This window comes from Pyxicephalus adspersus, chromosome 4 (assembly GCF_032062135.1).
Source record: "Pyxicephalus adspersus chromosome 4, UCB_Pads_2.0, whole genome shotgun sequence".
NCBI classification, from domain to species: domain Eukaryota; kingdom Metazoa; phylum Chordata; class Amphibia; order Anura; family Pyxicephalidae; genus Pyxicephalus; species Pyxicephalus adspersus.
The window spans coordinates 59,892,276-59,914,344 of NC_092861.1; the positions used below are offsets into that span (position 1 = coordinate 59,892,276).

Here is a 22,069-nt window from a genome sequence, read left to right on the forward strand (position 1 = left end):
TTGCACAATCTTTTACATCCTTTTGTCTTTTTTTTCTCCATCCTTTTGTCAATATCTTTACTTCTTTCTCAACTTAAAGGAAACAAAGCTTTTCCTTAAAATGGGTCATAAATCCAGAGGTGTATTCAAGATCAGGCACCATATCACATACAGGAATTCAGATTATCCTAATGCATTTCACACAACTGGTGCTTACAGGAACCTTCAGTGTGGGCTCTATGTTGCTTTTCATCCTAAAAAAATTAGTTGTAGGGGGAAAGTGCATGCAAAATGGCGATCACCTTTCCCTTTTTGTAATACCAGAACAAAATGAAAAATAAGTTTAGACGGGAAAATGTACCTGTATCTTTCTTTCGCTAGGTTTGCACCTGCAGTGCCCAGTGCTTCCAATGAGATCTGAATAATGTAGAGTACTTCAAACTTTATCTGTGCTAAAGCATCTTTTTGGTGGAATACAGAGAACTTGTTGAGTAAACATATGCTTCATTTCAGTAATGGGGTAGGGGGATAATAGTCACACTTCCAAGACACTGAGTACTTCCAGGTTCCTACCTGTCACATGTTGGTGCTCTTACCCTGCACTTTATGGCCAGATCTGTATCTGTTTAATAAACCTTTGATGTCTCCTTAAGAGACACATAAAAAGTTACCAGTCAATACAATTACCAATATAGTCCCCTATACTCCCAGTTTCCATTCTTTTTCTAGGTCATAGACCTCTCTTCTACTGCTTAAAGTTATCCCCTCCACATTCCTCTCCTACATAGTTAGTCAGGTTGAAAACGTCCATCAAGTTCAACCACCAGGAAAATAAACATATCCCAAATAAAACCCCTATCAACATAGGTAATCCAGAGGAAGGCGAAAAAAAACCCTAGTACAATTTGCTCCAACAGGGGAAAAAAATACTTTCCTGATTCCATAAGACAATCAGATCTTCATAAACTATCTCCTTTCATACAAACCACACCTCTGCACATACTGGTTACTCTCAAGTCCTCTGTGCAGTTTTGTGACAATACTTTGTTATTGTACTACTCTGTGACAGCACATGTTGCTCTCATACCCTTCTTGGTCCTCCCCATGCCTGCAGGGGTTATTGCTGTATAACCTTCAAGTATATATGACCTCTTGGTTTACATGGTAGCTCCCCAATAAGTTTTTGTACCTAATGAGAAATGTGTAGTTCTTCCTTTTTATCAGCATTGGATAAATGCACCTGTGCCATTTAAGTAATAGGAATACACAGTAAAACTGAACAAAACCAAAAGCAGAGAAGAGTATTTCAACAATGAAAAAAGAGAACAAGGGTATCATGTTGTCACAGAAGTCTAATGATAAAGCATTTCTGTGCGAAATGCGTCAAGGCCTCTGTGAACATTTCTTCTAAACAAACCTACGATGAGCAGGAGCAGCTGTACAGCTTCATCTCTTTCACGGTTCGGGGTCTCCTTTGTCATATTTTTCATTTCATAATGTGCCAAATGTTTTCAATGAATAATAGGTCTGGGCAGCAAGCAGACCAGCTTAGCGCCCAGATTCTTTTACTACAGAGTCATAATGTAATACTTTCAGGATGCAGTTTGGCATCATCTTGCCTAAATAAGTAAGGCCTTCCCTGAAAGACATCTGGATAGTGTTATATGTTCTAAAACCTGTATATATCATTCAGTAAAAATGTTGTCTTCCTAGATGTGCAAGCTACACATTCCATGTGAACTAAAGCACCCTTATCCCATTAAAGATCCCGGCTTTTAATATATGCACTGCTAACACACTTCTTTAGCACAGATAATGCAGCATCCATGATCTCCAAAAGGATTTCAAACTGTGATTCGGCTGACCTTAGGACAGTTTTAAAATTCTCCACCAATCCTAAATGAGCTTGAACCCAGGTGAAAGATGAAATGGTTCTTGGTCATGTATATACATATGGTTTCTTCTTTGCAATGAATAATTTTAAAATGAAATGGATTTAAGAATATTCATGTCTGTTTTTTATGCAATACTGCCTATGGGCTCAAAGATCATGGCCTTTCAATATTTGATTCCGGCCTTGTCCCTTCCATTGAAAGATTTCTCCAGATTCTCCTAATATTTTATTGATATATACCCTAGATCAGGGGTCAGCAACCTTTACTATCAAAAGAGCCATTTTGCCTCCTCTTCCACTAAAGAAAAATAGTCTGGAGCCGCAAAACATAACAATGTCATTGTACACACCCATTTGTACACGCCCCGTGGTAGGTTTATTTCACTGGTAGATTTTTTTCATTAGAACACCGGATAGGGAATCCCCCTCCTCCGCAGTGTCTTGGGAGGAAGGGGATCCCCCATCAGAGATCTCCCTGCGGCAGCCAAAGGGAGCCACAACAAGGAGGCTGAAGAGCCGCATGCGGCTCTGGAGCCGCAGGTTGCAGACCCCTGCCCTAGATGATAAAACTCCCACATTCACTGCAATTTTACATCAAGGAATGTTGTTCCTAAATTGTTGCACTATTTGACTATGCTGTCTTTCACAGAGCAGTCTACCATCCCTATGTTTACTTATGGGAGACTCTGCCTCTTTGGGATGCTCTTTTAATACCTAGTCATGTTATTGACCTATTGCTAGTTAACCTTTTTGTTGTTAAATGCTCACCAGGTACAGAGTTTTTTTTCCAACCTTTTTTAGAAACATAATGCATAATGCTACTTCAAAGAGTTTTCCTCTTTTCTTCCTAAGGGTTACTTCTTAGTTACAACATTTGATATGTCTTTGTAGTATATTCTGATCTGCAAATCATCACATTTTGTTTTTTGTTTTATATTTGTATCACATCTTGATATTTTTTGGGGAACAAGGTTATATGCCTGTCAGTTATGTATTTCCTAATAACTGTTCTTATTTAACATTTGCTGCAGGACGAACAAGTCACACCACTTCCCTTATGCTATCAGTTTGATCTTTGCACTTGGGAAACTGGGTGTAAAGCGGGGATCACACCCTCAGTTCGTCAAACAGACAGCAGCATTCTGTCGACTTAAACTATGGTGTCCTAGTGATATTTATATCTTACAGCTCAAATATTACATAACCACTCATCATACTTTGTGTGGGTGTGCTTGGAGTGAATGTTATTCAGTTTGGTAGCTGGTTGCTGTGCACAGTTAAAAAAGTATTAGATACCTATTGCAGATATTTACACAGGTAATAACAGGCTGCTTTACACGTATGCAATAGAAGCACTTCACAATAGGCAAAACTTGTTAGGAATCATCTTTGTATTCTATCAATATTGTGAGCCTCTACTGTGATCTACTGTGTCTTATTATCTACAGAACAAAACATTAATGTTAGTGTACATGCAATTTACTGCTCCCCTCCCTCAGCATCTTTTTTTTTTTTATATATTTGGTCATTCTTATAGGCATCTGTAACACAGTTTATGCAAAATCTTCACTGGTACCGCTTTCATCAGGACTCTCTGAAATTCTGCACAGCTCTACACATAAAAACAGTCTGTGTTTAGTGGAAACCCTACATGCAGATGGGTTTTCCTTTCAAGTGAAAATAGTCTGTTGTATATTGGCAAAGTACTGAAATGATTAGTTAAACCACACCTTAACTGAACTGTTACTCATGGGCTGCTCAGTCCACCTCTTTAAATGTTATCATTTAAAAAAAAGTTCCCTGAAATGCTTACCCAGTGGCTTGCCAGAATTCTTAAAAACTAAGCCCCTGTTTTAGCATACAGCTAACAGCCAACTAGTTTATTTGTTTCATTCCCATATTTGAACTTAACGTAGAAGTATAGCCACATATAAATTATGTGCATCTGCACTGCCCAGTTTTTCCTGTTTCACCTGCAAAATCCCATAAATATTTGTTGATCCTGTCTGTAAAGGTAACACTGTTTTCTATGATGGGGCACTGCTCCTAAACGAACTGTTTGGCCAGCGTTTAAACTGAGCATTTAAACACCCATGTTTGAAATTCCTATTCATTCCAGTGGGCGAGTGCACAACATTTTCTTGATGGGTTGTAAAGAAAACACATCCTGCAGTGGTTAGAAAGTAGTAAAACTCCCCAAAATGTGTTTTGGGGCATTGTGGAGGCATTTTCGCCTATTCTACTTCTTTTCTACGAAATAGGATTTGACTTAGTCAGGAAATAAGTTATTTTGGTTCACTTTGTAATGCTTATTCATCATACAGTACTTGTTTAGAACTGTAATACTAGCCATTAGATGTCCATTATTGTAAACCCCCAGCCAAAACGTATTGGACGGCGGTATAGTTGGAATGTCTATCAGGATTTTCTCATTGGGAACTCTCCTTAAAGCATCATACTGGGTGGGATGTTTTTTTACTTTTTACCCGTTTTTCAAGTACAAATGTGTTTTTGTAAGGCTGGAAAAATCTTCATCTTGATGACTAGGAAAAGTATTTTATGACCACCATATACAGCCTAGTAGCCATTTATCAGCACTGGGACTGTCCAGCTTTGTTACAGCATGCCAAATATCAGCAGTGGTACAATGGTAGGAGTTCACCCAACTGGCAATATGAAACCCTGCATGCTTAAACCAATCAGTATTAAAGGACAGACTCCAGCCATAATAAAAAATTCAACTTGAACTGACTGTTCTTCCGGTCAGCTTGTTTACACAATGTAGGAGTTGATTGTGTATTACTTACTATGGTGTGCTGCTCTTCAGGGGACAGACATTTTGAACATCTTTCTTGATTGATGTCCATGTCCGAGACAAGAAATAGGAAAGATGTGCAAATAGGGTACAAGACTTCAAAGTTCTTCTGAGATGGGCAAGAATTAAGGGACTTTCTAAAAGTATAAACAGGCCTGTGAACTCACTAAAAGAGAGAAGATTTATCCCAAATTGGGAAACTTGATTAGAGGGGGTCATGAGTAAGGAAAAAAATTGCTAGGTGGTGGCATATGGAGACAATGAACATTTGGAAGCTGACTGAATAGTGCAAGGGGGCATGAGAATTGGGGTGCTTATGGAGAGGGGACTCACTGGGGTGATAATAATGTCACTGGACCACTATGGGATTAAACAAGAGGCATGTTTACAAGCCTGGAGTGAAAAGTAATGATTACCCCCAACACCTGTGAGCAGTGTCTTGTTTTTACTTTCCTGTGCGCTTTAACATTATAATATTGTCAGATCAAAACTGCATTGTTATTTGTAGAATTTGGTAACATTTGTAGATTTGTCTAGGCCAGAGGTAGGCGAACTCCAGCCTTTAGGCCGGATACGCCCTAGCCAGTATTTCAGTCCTGCCTAATGCCCCCCCTAGTTATTTATTGTTGGATCCGGCCTAATTGAATTGTAGTGTTATTGTGAGTTCCCACAAAATCATCGAGTTCCCGCACAGTAACCCCAATTACTATACCTAAAAAGCAGAAGCAACGCGCAGCTACCAGTCTCCGGAAGGTTGACCTCGAACGTCATGTCTTCAACCCCGAATGGACTGACAAAATATTCTTTGTCCAACGTGGCAACAAAGCCCTGTGTTTATTGTGCAACAACACCAACAGCACTTTCAAGCGGTGAAATCTCAGAGGGCATTTCGATGCCAAGCATGTGTACACTTACAGAGACCACACAGTGGATGAGTGGAAGAGGCTGCTCGCTTGCAGTCACGGTTGGAAAAAACTTTCCTTGGACAGCTTGTTTCTTTTGGCCTAGTGTGTCTTCTTGACCTTCTGATATGGCCTAGAAGTCTTAAAAGTTTGCTGACCCCTGGTCTAGGGCCTTACTTTTGTTTTTTTCGCTAATATTTTTGTTATATATTTTGTGAGTCTTATCAAAGATTTTCCAGACCGCTTTATCTCTGGTCTGTAAACCAAGTGACCAAACTTGTCCACCCTATCTTTCTTCTGAAGCACGTCAGTTTGTTTTTTATTACTGAACATGTTGAAGTAGAATCTGTACATCTTTTTAGGGAAAATAGGAAGAAATAAGCGATGATGAGGCACAATATATTGGGTTAGTGGTAGCACTCTTTGCAGCACTAGGTCACAATTTCAAATCTCAGCCAGGTCGTTATCTGCAAGGACTTTGTATGTTCTTCCCATGTTTGCCTGTGTTTTCTTCCAAATGCTAAAAACATGCAGTTATAATATTTGTCTTCCTCTAAAAAATTAGCCTTAGACTGTTAATGAGATGGTAGAGATATTAGATTACGAGCCCCTTTAAAAGATAGTTAGTGATATGAGAAAGTGCTGCGTAATATATCGACTATATATCAATGAAAGTTAATAATAATGACAAGAATCTTAAAATAAAGTGGGATATCAGGAAGCTAATGAAAGTTTACATAGAACCCAGTATTTCTCCCAAAGAGTTACAGAACTGTAAATCTGCTTATTTCAAAACTGGGTGTCCTGCATGCAAAGCATGTAAAGTCACATCTGTATAGCGGTCAGGATATATAACTAATTGTCTAATTAAAATGTGTCATTGTCTAATTAAAATGTGATATCATGACTAACAGTAAGTACAGACACTGGACCCGAGGTAGTGTCTTCCAAGTATCCCACAACCTATATATATATATATATATGTATACACATATAGCATATAGACAAAGTTACTAACAATATTTTTTTTCCTTATACTTTATCTTAAACCAATTTCCACTGGTTTGAAAATAGCAGTAAAAGCCCAAAACTTAATAATTGCAATTTTCACTCTCAGGTTTGGTAATTTGACAGAACTCCTTTCACTATTAAAATTTACAACTACTGTGTTTAATAACAGATTACTTTTTTCTATTGTGACCTGCTGTTGCTTGCACTGTAAGTTGCATATCATTTTCAGCCTAGTTTATAGACATTTGTATTCAGAAACATGATGACGGTGTGGGTTGGAAGTGCTAACAAATCAATCAAATACAATGCGCACAATACCTATTACTGTTCAGAACAAACAATGATCAAATGTGGTGGCGAAGGTCTGTCAAAGAAGCAAGGTAAACATGTGATGCAGTAAACACAGCAATACATATATATTTAAGTTTTTATTTATAATGTGTGCCTAATAAATACTGTAGAGATCTGTAAGGAAAACCATTTACAGTAAAATATTTGAATACATTCTAGGGACATCAATATTCGTTTTCTTTAGAAAGAATTCACAGCTACAGTACAAATACTTTCTCCTGCCAGCATACAGCAGACAGGAGTCTTTTTGTGTATAGGCAGTGGTTAATTACAGAGCTTCAACACTCCCTGATTAGTCAGTCCTATAGCTATGTGATCAGAAAATCTCATGCTTTTGTATGCTTCACTCCTTTACAGAAAGGCCACTGTTTTCACAAAAGCAAACTGCCCCAATGTCTTCAGTACTTTTGAGTCACTTTTGGGCAACCAATTCCACTTTGCTTCCTGCATGCATATCTCAGGTTAGTGACTATCAATGTACTAAAACCAGAGATGGGGAAAAAACATTTTCAAGATGATGACAGCAGTGGCAGTAGCTATATTTCTATCATACAAAGTTTTTGCCACACAGGGAGTGCATTGTTTTAATGAGTCAGCTGACTTTTCACTGAGAGGAGCAGTAAAGCTTTTTATTCTAATCACATGCACTTACAACATTCTTAGATTGTAAGCTTTGCTGAGCAGGGTCCTCCACTGTGTCACTGTTTGCTCTGCTGCCTAATGACTGTCTCTACCAGGTTACATGACATCCAGCAATTATGCAAACCACTCCTTGTAAGCCCAGGGCTTCATGGACACAACCTCTTGGAAGCATCACCCCACTGTCCTTGGCTCAAGGGAAAATTCTGGAGAATGCAACATTATCGAGGACCACCTACCTATGGAAAAGAGTCCACTCATCATGTGTGCATCAAGTATAAATTAACTAAAGGGGTGGTGTTTAAAGTGGAGGTACACTTTAAAAAATACATTGCCTTTTACCGTATGGTTTCCAATGAAGAAATATTTAAAGGAAAATGTACTACCCTTGTAGTTCTGGGCCACTGCCACTTGCTGGAAGCAGTTGCATAACTCTAATGATGTTTTAGTTGTCTATAAAGGTGGTATTCTAGTCACCACTGTAAGAAGGTATTATATCCACTAGCACACCAATTTAAAGTGGACCTATCACCAAAACTTATACTTAAAATAAAAAGGTAGATTTTTATATAAAGTAAATGTTATCCTTTTTTTTCAATTTTTTTAAAGGAGGAAGTCTTTCCTTTTCTTCCTTTACTGCTCGGGCTGTAACGACTGAATGGGAATGCAGAGCCTCCTGGGATGCCTATTTCTCTTATTCCCAGGAGGCTGCAGGCTGCTCCTTCTGTGCAAGCCTAAATCCTTGGTGACATACCCAAAAAGAAGGAAGAAGATGGCGCCTCTGCGCTGGAATGAATGAAGATTTCAGGACAACGTGCAATGTATCTGAGGCGACATGTGGAGGGATTGGGGCCTCTGCAGAAGTAAGGTCAGTAATGTTTTTTTTATTTTTTTATAGTTCTACTTTAAGAAACTTTTCTTTCCGACTGAAAAGCCATTAATTTGATTTTAGCAGTGGCTAAAAAGGTTGAAAAACGCTGCTATAGTTTGTTCTGTAAAAACTAAGCCTGTTTCAAAGAATTTGTGAGTATCTCATGTGAAAAACTTTGTGTGAAAACATTTGCTGTCTTTTATAATATTCCACCAGCCCATATTCAAGTAATACAGAATTAAAATGAATGCTAGATTCCAATATCTATAAATTGTATCAAATATAAAAGAACCTTCTGGCTCATGTAAGCCAAGATGACAAAGTTATATATTAGAAATAAAACAACACAGACATTGCTTTTATTTTTTTACATGCTGTCATTGCAGTTAAGCTAAGCAATAATGTCCTCCTTTTCTTTCAATGCAGAAAAGTGCAAAAATGTGAGAAAATATTTTTTATTTCTAAGATCTGAGATTTATTGAATTGCATCATCATACAGAATAGCTTTCCAAAGGAGAATTTGGTATCATTGTAAACCATCCGATGCCTTACTTTTCTTGACTTTTCCCTCACTTCTTTTTTTCTTCACTTAGTTACTGCATGTTGAAGCTGAATGGTATTGGGGATTAGTCCCCTTTAAGATCATACTCATGGAATTGTTGCTGTTGGGTTCCAATTTTAAACCTACAATTTATTTTTTTCATACCTTGTTGCTGATTTTTTTTTTGCCAAATAATACTTTGTCTCCTGACAAACTTGATAATTTTCCTCCTTCCTGCTTGTAAATTTGATGTCTTTCAGAACGTAACCTAAATGTATTTTCCCCCTAGAAGCACATAAATGCACATCCTTTATGTTTCTGTTTTGGAAGCTGCTTTTAAAAGCAACCAAATGATTATAGAAGGTAGCGTCTAACAATGGGTACAAAATAAAAAAACAGGATAATAAACACATTGAAAGTGGTGTGCAGGAAACCAGTGTCAGTTGTTTACCAGATATTTTTATTCATTCACATTATAAGTGCTAATCAGAGAACCTCCTGTTTGTGTAGCCTACAACAGTCAACTGGTAGTTAAAGAAGACATTTCAGCTAGAGATTATGTAGGATGCCATTTTGACCTGGTTCTAAAAATATATAGCTTGCCTGGTTGGTATTCTGATCCTCGGTCTTTAACATGTTCTGAATTTCTGGCCCAGGATGCGCATACAGCTCAGGTGTTCAGCTCATTGCCACACAACGTGTCACACAAATATCTGCATGGTTGTTTCAGGTCTGTGACTGGATATACTAAAACCAAAAGATCAGCTTTATGTCCAGCCAATAAGTATTCTTTAAAATGAGTTAAACAATGGCAAAATACTAAATCTCCCCTGAATATGTCCATTAGAACAGAATTATTTACATGATTTTAAAGGGAAGACTTAGTCATTGACATTGTGATTCACCAGGAAGACCACAATTTGTATTGAGAGGGGAGGGGGCAAGGACAAGCTGGAGGCATCCCACTGCATCCTCCCCAATAGTCAATCAGTCATTTAGTGATCTGCCATGGCGGATCACTAAATGATGTCAGGAGAATGGTGCACATGTGCTAGATGATTGTCTCAGGTGAAAGTTATCTCGCTTGTGTATGTAGCTTTATGCTTGTTTTGAAGATAGTTTATCTTAAAGGGAACAGGCATCTGCCATTTAGAATGTATTCTAGAGAAAGTAAAATTATAAAATAAACTTTTTGTTTTAAAAAATATTTTCCTTTTCTAATTTTTGAAAATGATTCTTTTGAATACTAATAAAACTATAACTCACTACTTGACCCCAGAGTGAAGAGAGTCTTTTGCAGTAAGGGGTTCTACCCTCTAAGTTTGAAAATCCACTATACATCTGGAAAACCCACCCTCCCCTTGTTGTGGAGGTAAGAGTGATATATTTTCCTATGACTTCATATTAAATATTATAGTGGTCACTATACTAATTAGCATAAGTTACATTCACAGTGTGCCTCTTCTTTCCATATCAACCTTTGGGTTATATATGAAATATTCTGCTATACCACCATCCCAAAATCAGGTAACACCTGGAAAAATACATCTATCATAAGGCATCTCTACTTGTATAGGAATTTTAAGTTCTGCATTATTAGCTTTAACCTACACATATTTGTTTGATCAAATAAACCTATTAATTCAATAACAAAATATCCTTTATTAGATCTCAATTATCATACACAGCCACCCCAGACAACCACATTGATTCATCTGTGAAAATCACACAGAAAACAGTAAGTCCTTTATATATATAACCTTAAATATCACTAATCTATGGTACATATTATATGGTCTTTAGGTAACCATTTTTCAAATCATTAAATAACATTCTGATAATATGATCCTGTTGCTTATTTGACTGTCAATAACTTCAGTACAACATTTACATCTATATATGTATTTCTTTGTAGTTCTATAATTTAGGTCTCGCGGTCCCCTGAGGAAGCCATTTTGGGCAAAATGCGTCGGGTTTGAGACCTCCCACTCTTGATTTTGTTCTACCATACGTATTTTTTCTGTTACTACAAGTCCTATCTCAGGACTTTTATCCTCAACTTACAACGTGTACACAATGAAGTGGTTATTCTGAATCAAGTGTACTTTTATGTTAATGCATCCATTTATATATTTGTTTTGATTAACCTATCACTTTTATTATTTTTTTAATAATAATATTTGTTTTATTAATAATATAAGTTTAAAGATTATCTGACTCAGTAAAAATGCCTAAAAAAAGCCTTACCTGCCATTCCTCCTGCTTTAACCCCTTCCCCTTGGAACAAAATCTATATATATATATATTTATATATATATACACACATATATATATATATATATATAGTATAACAGACTGTGCCTACAATTATGTAGTGTACTGGTTTTAATAGTTACAAAAAATCACTTGTGTCGGTGTAACTACATAATTAATAACCAATGCTTACAAATACAATGCTGTTAATATATTTTATATCCATACTGATTTATGTGCTCACGAAAGATTAATCAGGTAAACTATCAGTCACAGGTTCAAGTTGAACACACTAAGAATAATAAAAAAAATAAATGCCCACCTGCTGATTGGATCTACATGGTAAGTACTGTAAGTGTTTTTTAGGTTTTTCAAATCATATCTGCAAAAATTTTATTTATTTATATTTTTTGGAAGAATTGTGTGCAGAAGATCTAACAATTACATCAAAGTATAAAATATTGCGATGTTCATTATTGCTACAAAAAAGAATCTAATCCAGTGCAAATCAGTAGGAAGATTATAAACCAACATCCTTGACAGAGGCAAACACAGTACATAAGAGCAGATATAGCAAAATAAAAGTTTTCCTGAAATCATGCACTCAGATGGCCTATTGGGAGGGAGCACAGTAGGTTCACATTAATCAGTCCAATGTGTACTTCCACCAAGTGCTTGGTCTGGTAGTATAACAAGCAAAGACTGAGAAAGTCCACAACTGTATCGAACAGCCTTTCTCAGCCTTTTCAATGTAGGGATCCCTTAAAATTAACTTTCAGGTCTTATGGAACCCCTGATATATTTACTATATCCACAGCTCACAGTGCATTAGTGTGGTGGTCAGTGGGAAGAATGTCACCTTGGAGATGGCCAAAAAGATTATTGGTTTCAGTTAAAGTTAACTGGGGGGCACTACTCATGGCTAAAAAAACCCCTAGCAATCTTTGGAGGAAACCTTAGTTCCACAGAACTGTGGTTGAGAAACACTTGTATAGAAACTTTAAGGAAATGAACACTGGAGTTCACAGTCTAAAGCACTAATGTAATAATATGGTAATATTATGTATAATACCCTTTGTAACCATGTAACCTTTAATGGTGGAAAGTTCAGAGCTGTCCAGTCACTTTGATTCTGGAACCTCTAGCCAATGCAGCCCCAGGTAACAATACTATTTTTCAATCCTTATACTTTGTAATTAGCACAGTTTTATTTTTAAAGTGTTCTAATATGTTAATGCATTAAGCTGCGTGTGCATTTCTTCAAATGCTTGCTGAGATTGTTTTAGGGTTTGGAGGACTTACAGGAATTTACACAGGGGCCCCATGATATGAGAAAATGACTTATGAGTTACTGAGGACAAAGAGGAGTGGTTAGCTTTTAATTCCATGCAAAGATGCCCTATTTTTATGCTGAGACCACATAACTGGACCCTAGTAATATATTGCCAATGCTGACAGCTCACCTGTTACCTCTCCCAGACAGATAAGGCCAATGACAGTCAGGAGTTCCTCTGGAGATTACATCAAGAACTGTAGTTATCCCTCTGATGTAAAGTATTTTTTTATCATCGCAGTAACAGAACAAAATATATAAACTACCTCCCTCGTTTGTTTTGAATTGGGCTCCAGTAAACTGCATTATAATACGTTCTTACTTCTCTATGTATGGTGCTGGAAGTTGATATAACGGTGAACGTTGTTGCCCCTTAGTAATAGATTTTAAGGTTAAAGTCCAACATTCACTCCAGCAGCATGTTTATAAATATTTATGTAGATTTCCTGTGCTTTCTTTAGTTCATATTATCAGCTGCCTCAATACCTAAATACCAACTAAAGAAGTTTGATCCTTTAAAGAAATCCTTTTGCCACATTTAACAGACTTGATAGGTTTAGTATAACCCAGGTTTGAAATCACAGAAGAACAAAAATTGTTTTTATAATTTGGTACATGACCAAGTAACAAAACCTTATTTATTAAAGAAAGAATGTGCACCACCAGTCATAAACAAAATAGGTTAGTTTATAATTTCTAGACCGTTTTATAAATTTATGATTAGAATAAATCCTCAATGTAGTATTTTACCTGTGCAGACTAAACTGCAGCAAGGTCTGGGTGAAAATTCTAAATGGCGGTCCTTCCTTTCTTGTACAAAAACCTTTTTATCCCATCCAGTACTGCACCGCCTATAATATATAAAACTTCCATAAACAATTAATTTTATCTATATTTTTCATAAAATACATATACAAAGCACACAGAAAACATTTTGTTTCTGGCTTATGACTTTATAGGCCTGTGAAGGAATTTAAACTTGTTATTGTTGCTCATAACTTATTACTGAATATATTGTGTACAGTATTGTAAGGAAATTGTGACCTGTGTCATTCCAATGTCCCCAAATAAGCTAAACACACATCTGAACAAAGTCTAGTCCTTCAACTATTAAAAACGAAAAGGTTTTTGCTGGAGTTCCATTTAATAATAATGATAAATAATTAATCCCCACCTATTTTTAGGAACATTTATTAACTTTTTCTACCCAGCTTCTTATTTATCCTTCAATTTTCTCCTATGGCCATGTACATGTGTGTCATACGTAGATTGTGTGTCATACCTACATATCATGTATCAGGCACACAATGAAAACCCAACCTTCGCAGATATAACGTTACACCATGCACAAAGCTTGATAGACCCAAGGGAAGCCCTGGGACCTGTTCTCTGAACACAGTTGTTTTTTGCTTGATATATTGATGTCTATTAAGTACTGAATGTGTTTTTTTTTAACTGTATGGAAATAATTTTTACCACGCTTATTATTTACCAGACCTGACAATTCAGCAAAAGTCCCAGGAGAAACACACACAGCTGCACCCTGCTGGTGATCAGATAGTTTATTTATTTCATTTATTCACCAAATACAATTGTAATGGTAGTAATGTACAATGAGTCATTCTCAGAATGGCACAGCATTGCCTTATTGGATTCAGAAAATGGTGTATTATTACTAAGTTTTAAGTCCATGCACAGGATTCAAGAAGCTTTAATAAATAAATAAAAACAAGAAGAAAAAGAACAAAAGAAATAAAAAAAGTACAAAATTAAAAACACAACTATTAAGTCTCTTAAAAGAGGCGGTTAACAGCTGTTATCTCACATTCAGAGACTGCAAGGATTCCTGAAACCATCCCTTGGTTGCAAATAGCAGCAAAACATTGTTCAACCACAAGGTTCAATTAGTCTTAGAAAGTTAACTTTCATAGGTCACCAGCAGTTCTAGACAGAGAATAGAGGTGCCACCACCAGGATATGTGACATACCCATACTGTTATCAAGTGACTACACATCTCCTTCTAAAAGTAACAGTACAGAGAATATAACACTGTAAATACCCCAGGGTGGAAAGACTTGGAACAATTTTGTAACCCTAATGAATTCCATAATATATATATATATATATATATATATATATATATATATATATATATATATTTATATATATATGATCTGCACTTTGGGGTATCTGCAGCAGTCAGGTATTTTATGAGTTTTATGAGTTCCCTTACTAAAGCACCAAAGCTGTATCAAAAGATGTATCAACAGGATACTACTGGCATGGTTATAATTAAGTAAGCAGACATTTAGCTGATCCTAAAGCCAATATGAAAATATGGTGACAGGCAAAATGCCTTTGCTGTTAAAATTCAATCAAGGTAAATAGAATTAAACATATGGAATAGTTCTAAATGAGCGGCTGACTCAAATGGGCACATGAGTCTTCTTCCCACATTACTGCTGCAGATCCCTTGGAAAAATGCCTGGTTCCCGCTCTCTAATTTCTAGAGATCCCTGAAGCATAGGGTACATATGGATTCAAATGTTATTAACTAGCTTGGAACCTGGCCTATATGATGTCAAAATCAGCATTCACATAATGTTCCTAATATGTGGAGGAATGGAGTCTTCAGCCCACAAAACATAATGCAGTATGTTCCGCTTATAAACTAACCCGCCAGGATGAAAGGTGGTGTAAAAGATCTGCAGAGGTGCCAGTTCAGACATTAGTCAGTAGTAAAGAAGATATATAGATTCAAATAAGGGATTAATATATAGAAACAAAATATCGTATGCAAGATAGAAATATGTGCAATCATTCCATATTTCTGGCTTGAAATTCGTAATGTAAAACTTAAAGTTGCTACATATGCAGTATGCAAATATGTACAGAAAAGAGAACTAATGTAAACATTTCATTATACATGAAATGTGCAACATATTTCTACATGTGCACTAAAGTAAAGCTAGCACATATATATTATATATTTATATCTATATATAATGATTTTGTAGCTGGTAATAAAGCATTTTGTATTTAAACATGTACTGTATAATACATTAGTTTAGGGAGACAGAGCTGACATGGAACAGACATCTTGTAGCAAGCAGCATATTGATGTGAAAGTGACTGTCAGCAGGTAGTGATTGTAAGCATGTCACTGTCACCCGGGTCAGTTTTCACACATTCATGGTGGTGGCAGCAGTATGTTACATAAACCCCTGATAAGGGCACCCCCCAGTGACTGCCCTAAACCGCCATCCAGCCGGCTGACAATCATTCTGCATCCAGAAGGTGGCTGTGTCTCTGATGTGACATTGCACAGTCACCAGCATATATCAGAATTCAGATTATTAACAAAGAGTTGTTTATAAAAATACAAATGTAAAGGGTTCCTCTTAAAAAGGAGCGTGCTGGGAAGGGGTCCAGGATGAATTCGGAAGCTCATGCAAGAGATGGAGCAAATAAAGTCTTAGTCTTGCTTGGGTTTGGACAGCAAAAGGACGGCCTGTGCCTGCTCTGCGCCCTCCAGCTGCTCTGCTTCCGACCTGCTGGTATCTTGATCATGAGGGGCAAAATGGGGAAAAATGGATGGCTGTTCAGTCTATTTATTGTTCTGATGCTGGTTTACTGATGAACTGGAGGGGACATGGTATTAATAATCACAATTCAACCTATATATACCTATATATACACGAATATATATATATATATATATATATATATATATATATATATATATATACATATACAGCTGCGCAGGTGGGTTCCCTGTGGGTCCACAAATACGCACACAGATAAAGATTATTACTTCGCTAGAGACACATATTGTCAGAATAAAGTGCATTTCTAACAACCTACAACCCCTGGGGTGTACACTGGGAGGCAGGAGGAGGAGGCAGCACCTGGCAAGGACTGGAGTTGATAGGCACAAACTCCATGGTGCTTCAGTCAACAAGCACCTTCTTGGCACACAGGCAGGTGCTAAGGACAACAGCAGCTAGTGCATTGTAGGGTTGGCTTTAAAGTGAGTTGAGACTCATCACTGCCCCCAGAGCCCAGGGTGAAGGACAGTGACAAGGGAAATAGGAAGGTGCTGAAATGAATATCTCCACATTGGAGGTCATTGGCGAGGACTGAGTGGAGTGGGGAGCCAGATGGCACCATCAGGAGACCTGCAGAGGGTCTGGATCAAGGTGGAGGGTGGAGATTTGCCAGCAGCCTCAAAGCCTTTCCTTCTTCTCCATGTCCACAAACATGCACAGCCAAAAGTGCTTACAAATCAGGGAGGAGAGTGAGCGCTGGAGAGCAACCACTTCCACACCTTATACTCCGGAGGGAGACTTGTCCGACACCCCCTTCAGCACCTCGTCTATTCTGTCATCTTCAATAACAACTGAGGAAAGGGAGAAACATTGGGTTGGGGATCAGAAGACTAAAGCACCAAGAGAGGTGAAAGTGGGAGGAAAGGATAACAAAATCACAGGAGGCCAAAGTGAGAAATGAGATGCAAAGAATTGCAAGATGTGGAGGAGGTGAGGCCTAGGAAAGCAAGCAAAACAACATGTGCATTCACTCCCACACTGCAGCTGGCTGTAGTCTAGCAGTGCACACACACATATGAACACAATGATGCATACACGTATAAACAGACACATCTTCCTAGATTTATACACAGACCTTTATGAAAACTGGATCAAAGAAATATAAAGCCACCGCTGCACAGAAATCTGTATGGGATTGTATCAGATAAAACCTGACTGCTCCCTGCAAGAAAAACTTCTAGTTACTCCAGAAATCAGGATGAACAATGTATCAGAAATGCTGTTCTTTAATTTCAGGGTTTACAAACTGACTCCAGTTTATATATGTCATATGTTTAATCCTAAACACCTTCCATTCATTACGTATAGGTCTAAGGATGATATAACAGGGGTGAAAACATACACAGCCATCAGGATCAGCTGTATAATATTGGATTTAGGCTACCATAATCATTGCTTTACAAAGATATTGTGAATTGGAGGGCAATAATACTTTAAATGTGTAATATTAAAGAGATATAACTACAATAGGTGCATTATGTTATTATTTACCATAAAATGATATCAACACTGCAGCTTTTTCACTCACTCCAAGTCTAATGTTCTAGGATGGGGCAGGCAGTTCAATTAGACAAGTTGAGGATGAGGACCCTGAGGTATTCTGTTATTTATTCAAAACATAGTTCTTCACTTACAATATTGCCTTCATATAAATAGTAGAAATAGTATTCTTCATATATATAAGTAAAGAGAGGAAAGAAAAGCCAGGCTTTTTGGCAGTATAATGCAAATATAGTATTCTTCATATAAAAGTCTGGGGTACGTTTATGAATAATGATAAAAGGTGCCTTATTACCAAGCACTTTATTTCTGAGAAATAATCACTACAATTTGTATTTATCTATGGTATATAGATTTTAGGATATAGGTTTACTACATTTTTACTTTCTTATTACATATATTACTTTATTTTAAAACAAAACACATCACAAGCTCTACTAACAGAATAAATAACAGATGAACACAAACATTCACTGGCTTAAGATATAAGCTGCACACACATACACCGCAGCAGTCAGATCAGCACCTTGGACAGCAGCACATCCAGCAGCCAAGATACAACACAGTGAAAAAAGGCTGGACATCTTTCTGTAGAAGACTCAACATGTGAATGTACCTGTTTGCATCAGACTGATATGCTGTGATTATGCAGTCATATATATATTGGAATGGATTGCTCTGCTACATAGATCACAGTAAAATGTTTTATTGATATGATGAGTTCACACCATTCCCAGTGAATATTGATCAACCCTGAGTGACCTGCCTGAAATAATCCAGTCTGATAATGACATCTGTACGGTGAATCTCTGTTGCAGGTCTATGACATGATTATGCGTCATAGATGGTCAATTATTTGTAATAAAATTAATCTTCTGTTGATTTAAGAAGTTCTATGCAGTACTATGTATATGAAATTTAAATCCATGCCACTACATTGTATGTAGCAGTCATTTCACAGACAATATCTATCAGAACACTTCCACATACACATATGATGACACCTAATGTCAATCTATCTGCAAGTTCTATCTGTGCCCAGGTGGAAGCAATGAATGCCATCAGACATATCTAGTGCATTCCTGGCACATTTACCCAATATAAAATATCTCTGTTTACCCACTTCTTCTAATGAACATTTTGGAATAATAATAATGCATTTTCTTGGTTAGACAATCTCATTATTTTGTGTAGCTGCATGATTCCATCTCATTATTGCAGTTGCACCTATAAACCTGTCTATAGATACTGGGTGTACCAGTTATTGGCACACATACCCAATTACGTACTCTTCTGTGTATAAAATGAGTGGAATTACCTCTCTAACTAGCAGGCTGCATTTAAATACAGATGTCCTCCTGTGTAAATATATATTATCTGAGCAGAGCCTCTGTAATGAATTCACACACTCTTCTACATAATGAAATCACTTACACCCACAGACACGAGTGGACAGAGCAAGCCAGCTTCATGCAGCGAGGAGATGAACGGAAAAATAACCACACACACATAGAAACTGGGAATTACACAATGCTTCATTTTAATGGTGTTGGGGGGTTTAGAAAGGTGAAAAAAACAGGAACACCAAAAAAAAAACAAAACAGCAAACTGGGAAAAGAAGTGAAGGGACATCAGATAGATGGTTTATGAAGATTGGGGATTGAGGGGAGCAGACATGGGGATCGGTGTAGGGGCATAGATGGAGAATGGGTGGTTGAAAGAAGCATGGATAAAGGATTACATAAAGGGATGAAGAAGGGTGATGGAAGCACTGAAGAAATGGGTAAACCAAAGTATAATGGGGATTTAGGGGAACTGATATAAACTATGGAAGATGAGGGGCATGAATGATGGGGAAGTACAGGCGCTGCCAGAGGACGGTACATTGTGGGGCTCATGGAAAGATAACGAGATATTGAGGGACATGTAGAAGATAGGAGGGAAGAGGGACTGATGGAGAAGGATTTGGGGATCATAAGTGGAACAGGGGATATGTGGAATCATAAATAAAAAACAGAGAATATTAAGGGGAGCACATCAAATACTGGAGGCTTTAGGGAGAGAATAGAAGGTTGTGGGATCATAGACAGAAGATGAAATATTGAGGGGAACATGTACAGAGAATAGTCTGGAGGCTCTAATGGAGAATGGAAAGCTGTGGGATCATAGATGGAAGAATAATAAGGGACACATATAAGGAATATGGGAAACTGATGAGGGATAGATTATTGTGGACATCATGAATGGAAGGGAAGCATTTCATCGGAGCAAATATAGAGGAAGGAAGTCTAGAGGGACTGATGGGGACTGTAAATTTTGGGGTTTAAAAAGAGAAGAGAAGAAATTAAAGATATATACTTACAGAGCTAGAGAAAAGAAGATACATTTTGGGGATCATAGATAGAAAAGAGGGGATTGAGGGGAGCATATATAGAAGATTTATGGGGAATGGTAGATTGTGGGGAAAACGGATGGAGACAGTAATAAAGAGTGAATATATAAAAGATGGAAGGGTGATGGAAAAGGGTAGATTGTGGGGATAACAGAGTGGGGGTGGAGGGGGATAGAGGGGAGCATAAATAGGGAACATTACAATGTGGGGATAATATAGGGATAAGAAGGGGGATTGTAGGGAACATTAGAATGTGGGGATCATAGAGGGATAAGAAGGCAGATCGAGGGGAACATAAATAAGGGACATTAGAATGTGGGGATCATATAGGGATAAGAAGGGGGATTGTAGGGAACATTAAAATGTGGGGATCATAGAGGGATAAAAAGGGGGATTGTAGGGGACATTAGAATGTGGGGATCATAGAGGGATAAGAAGGCAGATCGAGGGGAACATAAATAGGGGACATTAGAATGTGGGGATCATATAGGTATAAGAAGGAGGATTGTAGGGAACATAAATAGGGAAAATTAGAATTTGGGGATCATATAGGGCTAAGAAGGGGGATTGTAGGGAACATAAATAGGGGACATTAGAATGTGGGGATCATATAGGGCAAAGGGGGGTGGAGGGGAACATAAATAGGGGAATGTAGAGTAAGGATATCATAATTGGAAGAAAGAGTATTGAAGGGTGCAAATATTGAAGATCAGTGACAGATGGGAGGATGGCAGAGATGGAAAGGTACATAGGGGTTGGAAGTCTAGAAGAACCCATGGAGGATTGGGGCATTAATGGAGAATAAAATACTGAGACCATAAACCCACCAGGGAATTCAGAGATGATAAATGTAGATGAAGAAAAGGTAGAGGCTGCAATGAAGAGAAGCCTGGGGATTTACATTGAGTGAAATAGATGAATGGCAGCACCCCATCCTCTTACCTCTCTTTGCTCTTCCAATCTGTCCCAGTTTTGGGGGTCTTTTCTGTTGGTTGCCCCCAAAGAAAGCGCTGGTGTCCTGCAGGCGGCAGCTGAATGAGATTTGCCCCACCTCGGTGTCTGAGCCATAGTGCCCCATCTTATCCTCGCTGTAGGGGAGAATCTCAGACATGGTGAGTATTGCGGGAGGTGAAGATCCGGCTGGAGGGTAAAGAGAGCTGGGACTATAGCGGGCTGGGATCCTGCGGAGGGTGCAGTGACTCAGTGAGCTGCGGAAGGATACCGTACTGGGGACGGTGCTAATCGGCGATGGCTGCGGTCTCGCAGCTTGTTCTGTAGACGTCTGAGGAGAATCTAAGAGATTCTACATCATAAAGGGAAGCAATGTCCAGGTGACGTCATGGGAGGGGGGTGTGACATCAGGAAGCGAGTGCGGAATAACAATGACACTGCAGCAAACAAGGAATCAACTTCACAGAAACAAACCCCAGAGAAGAGGGGCGGGCGGGCGGAATCCTGGAAAGGAGGGGAGCCCACTAGCCAGGGCGGGTGGTGGAGTATCCTAGACAGGGGTCGGGGGAGTTCCTAGTACTGATCGACACTCAATGGGCTCTGTGCAGCTCTTTGGGATGATGGACGGCCACATCGCCTATTTGCATACATCGTCATCACAGAACACATGATCCGGATCTCTTATTTACAGCCTTCATTTTTATTCCTTTCTGTGAATATTTTCACTCGTCGGAGAGGCTTTTCCTAAATGGCTGGTGATGGATAACGGGTCACCTCTAGCACACCTTGACAATGTCATGTATAAGTGAAAGAATAGCAGCTCGGTACCATGAAACACATTTATATGTATAATCTATATATTTATCATTGTGATGCTGTAATGCCTGTCAGTTATCAGCCAATCAGGAAGCGTCTTTCATGTTTCTCAGCAGTAAAGTAGTGTAAGCTGCCACTTGATTGGTTGCACACTCTTGCCTGCGTTCACCCCATAAAACTCATATACCAGATAATAACCTTTAATGCACATA

The 22,069-nt window shown here is 38.0% G+C and overlaps 1 protein-coding gene across 1 annotated transcript; it reads right to left on the minus strand.

Moving 5' to 3' along the window:
- Nucleotides 1-14,136: 14,136 nt before the first annotated feature.
- CAMK2N2 (calcium/calmodulin dependent protein kinase II inhibitor 2) lies at nt 14,137-21,580 on the minus strand. The gene is made up of 2 exons (XM_072408383.1): nt 21,033-21,580; nt 14,137-16,989 (listed from the first exon to the last, which is right to left on the minus strand). The coding sequence occupies exons 1-2, from the start codon at nt 21,199-21,201 to the stop codon at nt 16,919-16,921; spliced, it is 240 nt and encodes a 79-aa protein (XP_072264484.1). The 5' UTR covers nt 21,202-21,580; the 3' UTR covers nt 14,137-16,918.
- Between the last annotated feature and the right edge of the window lie 489 nt (nt 21,581-22,069).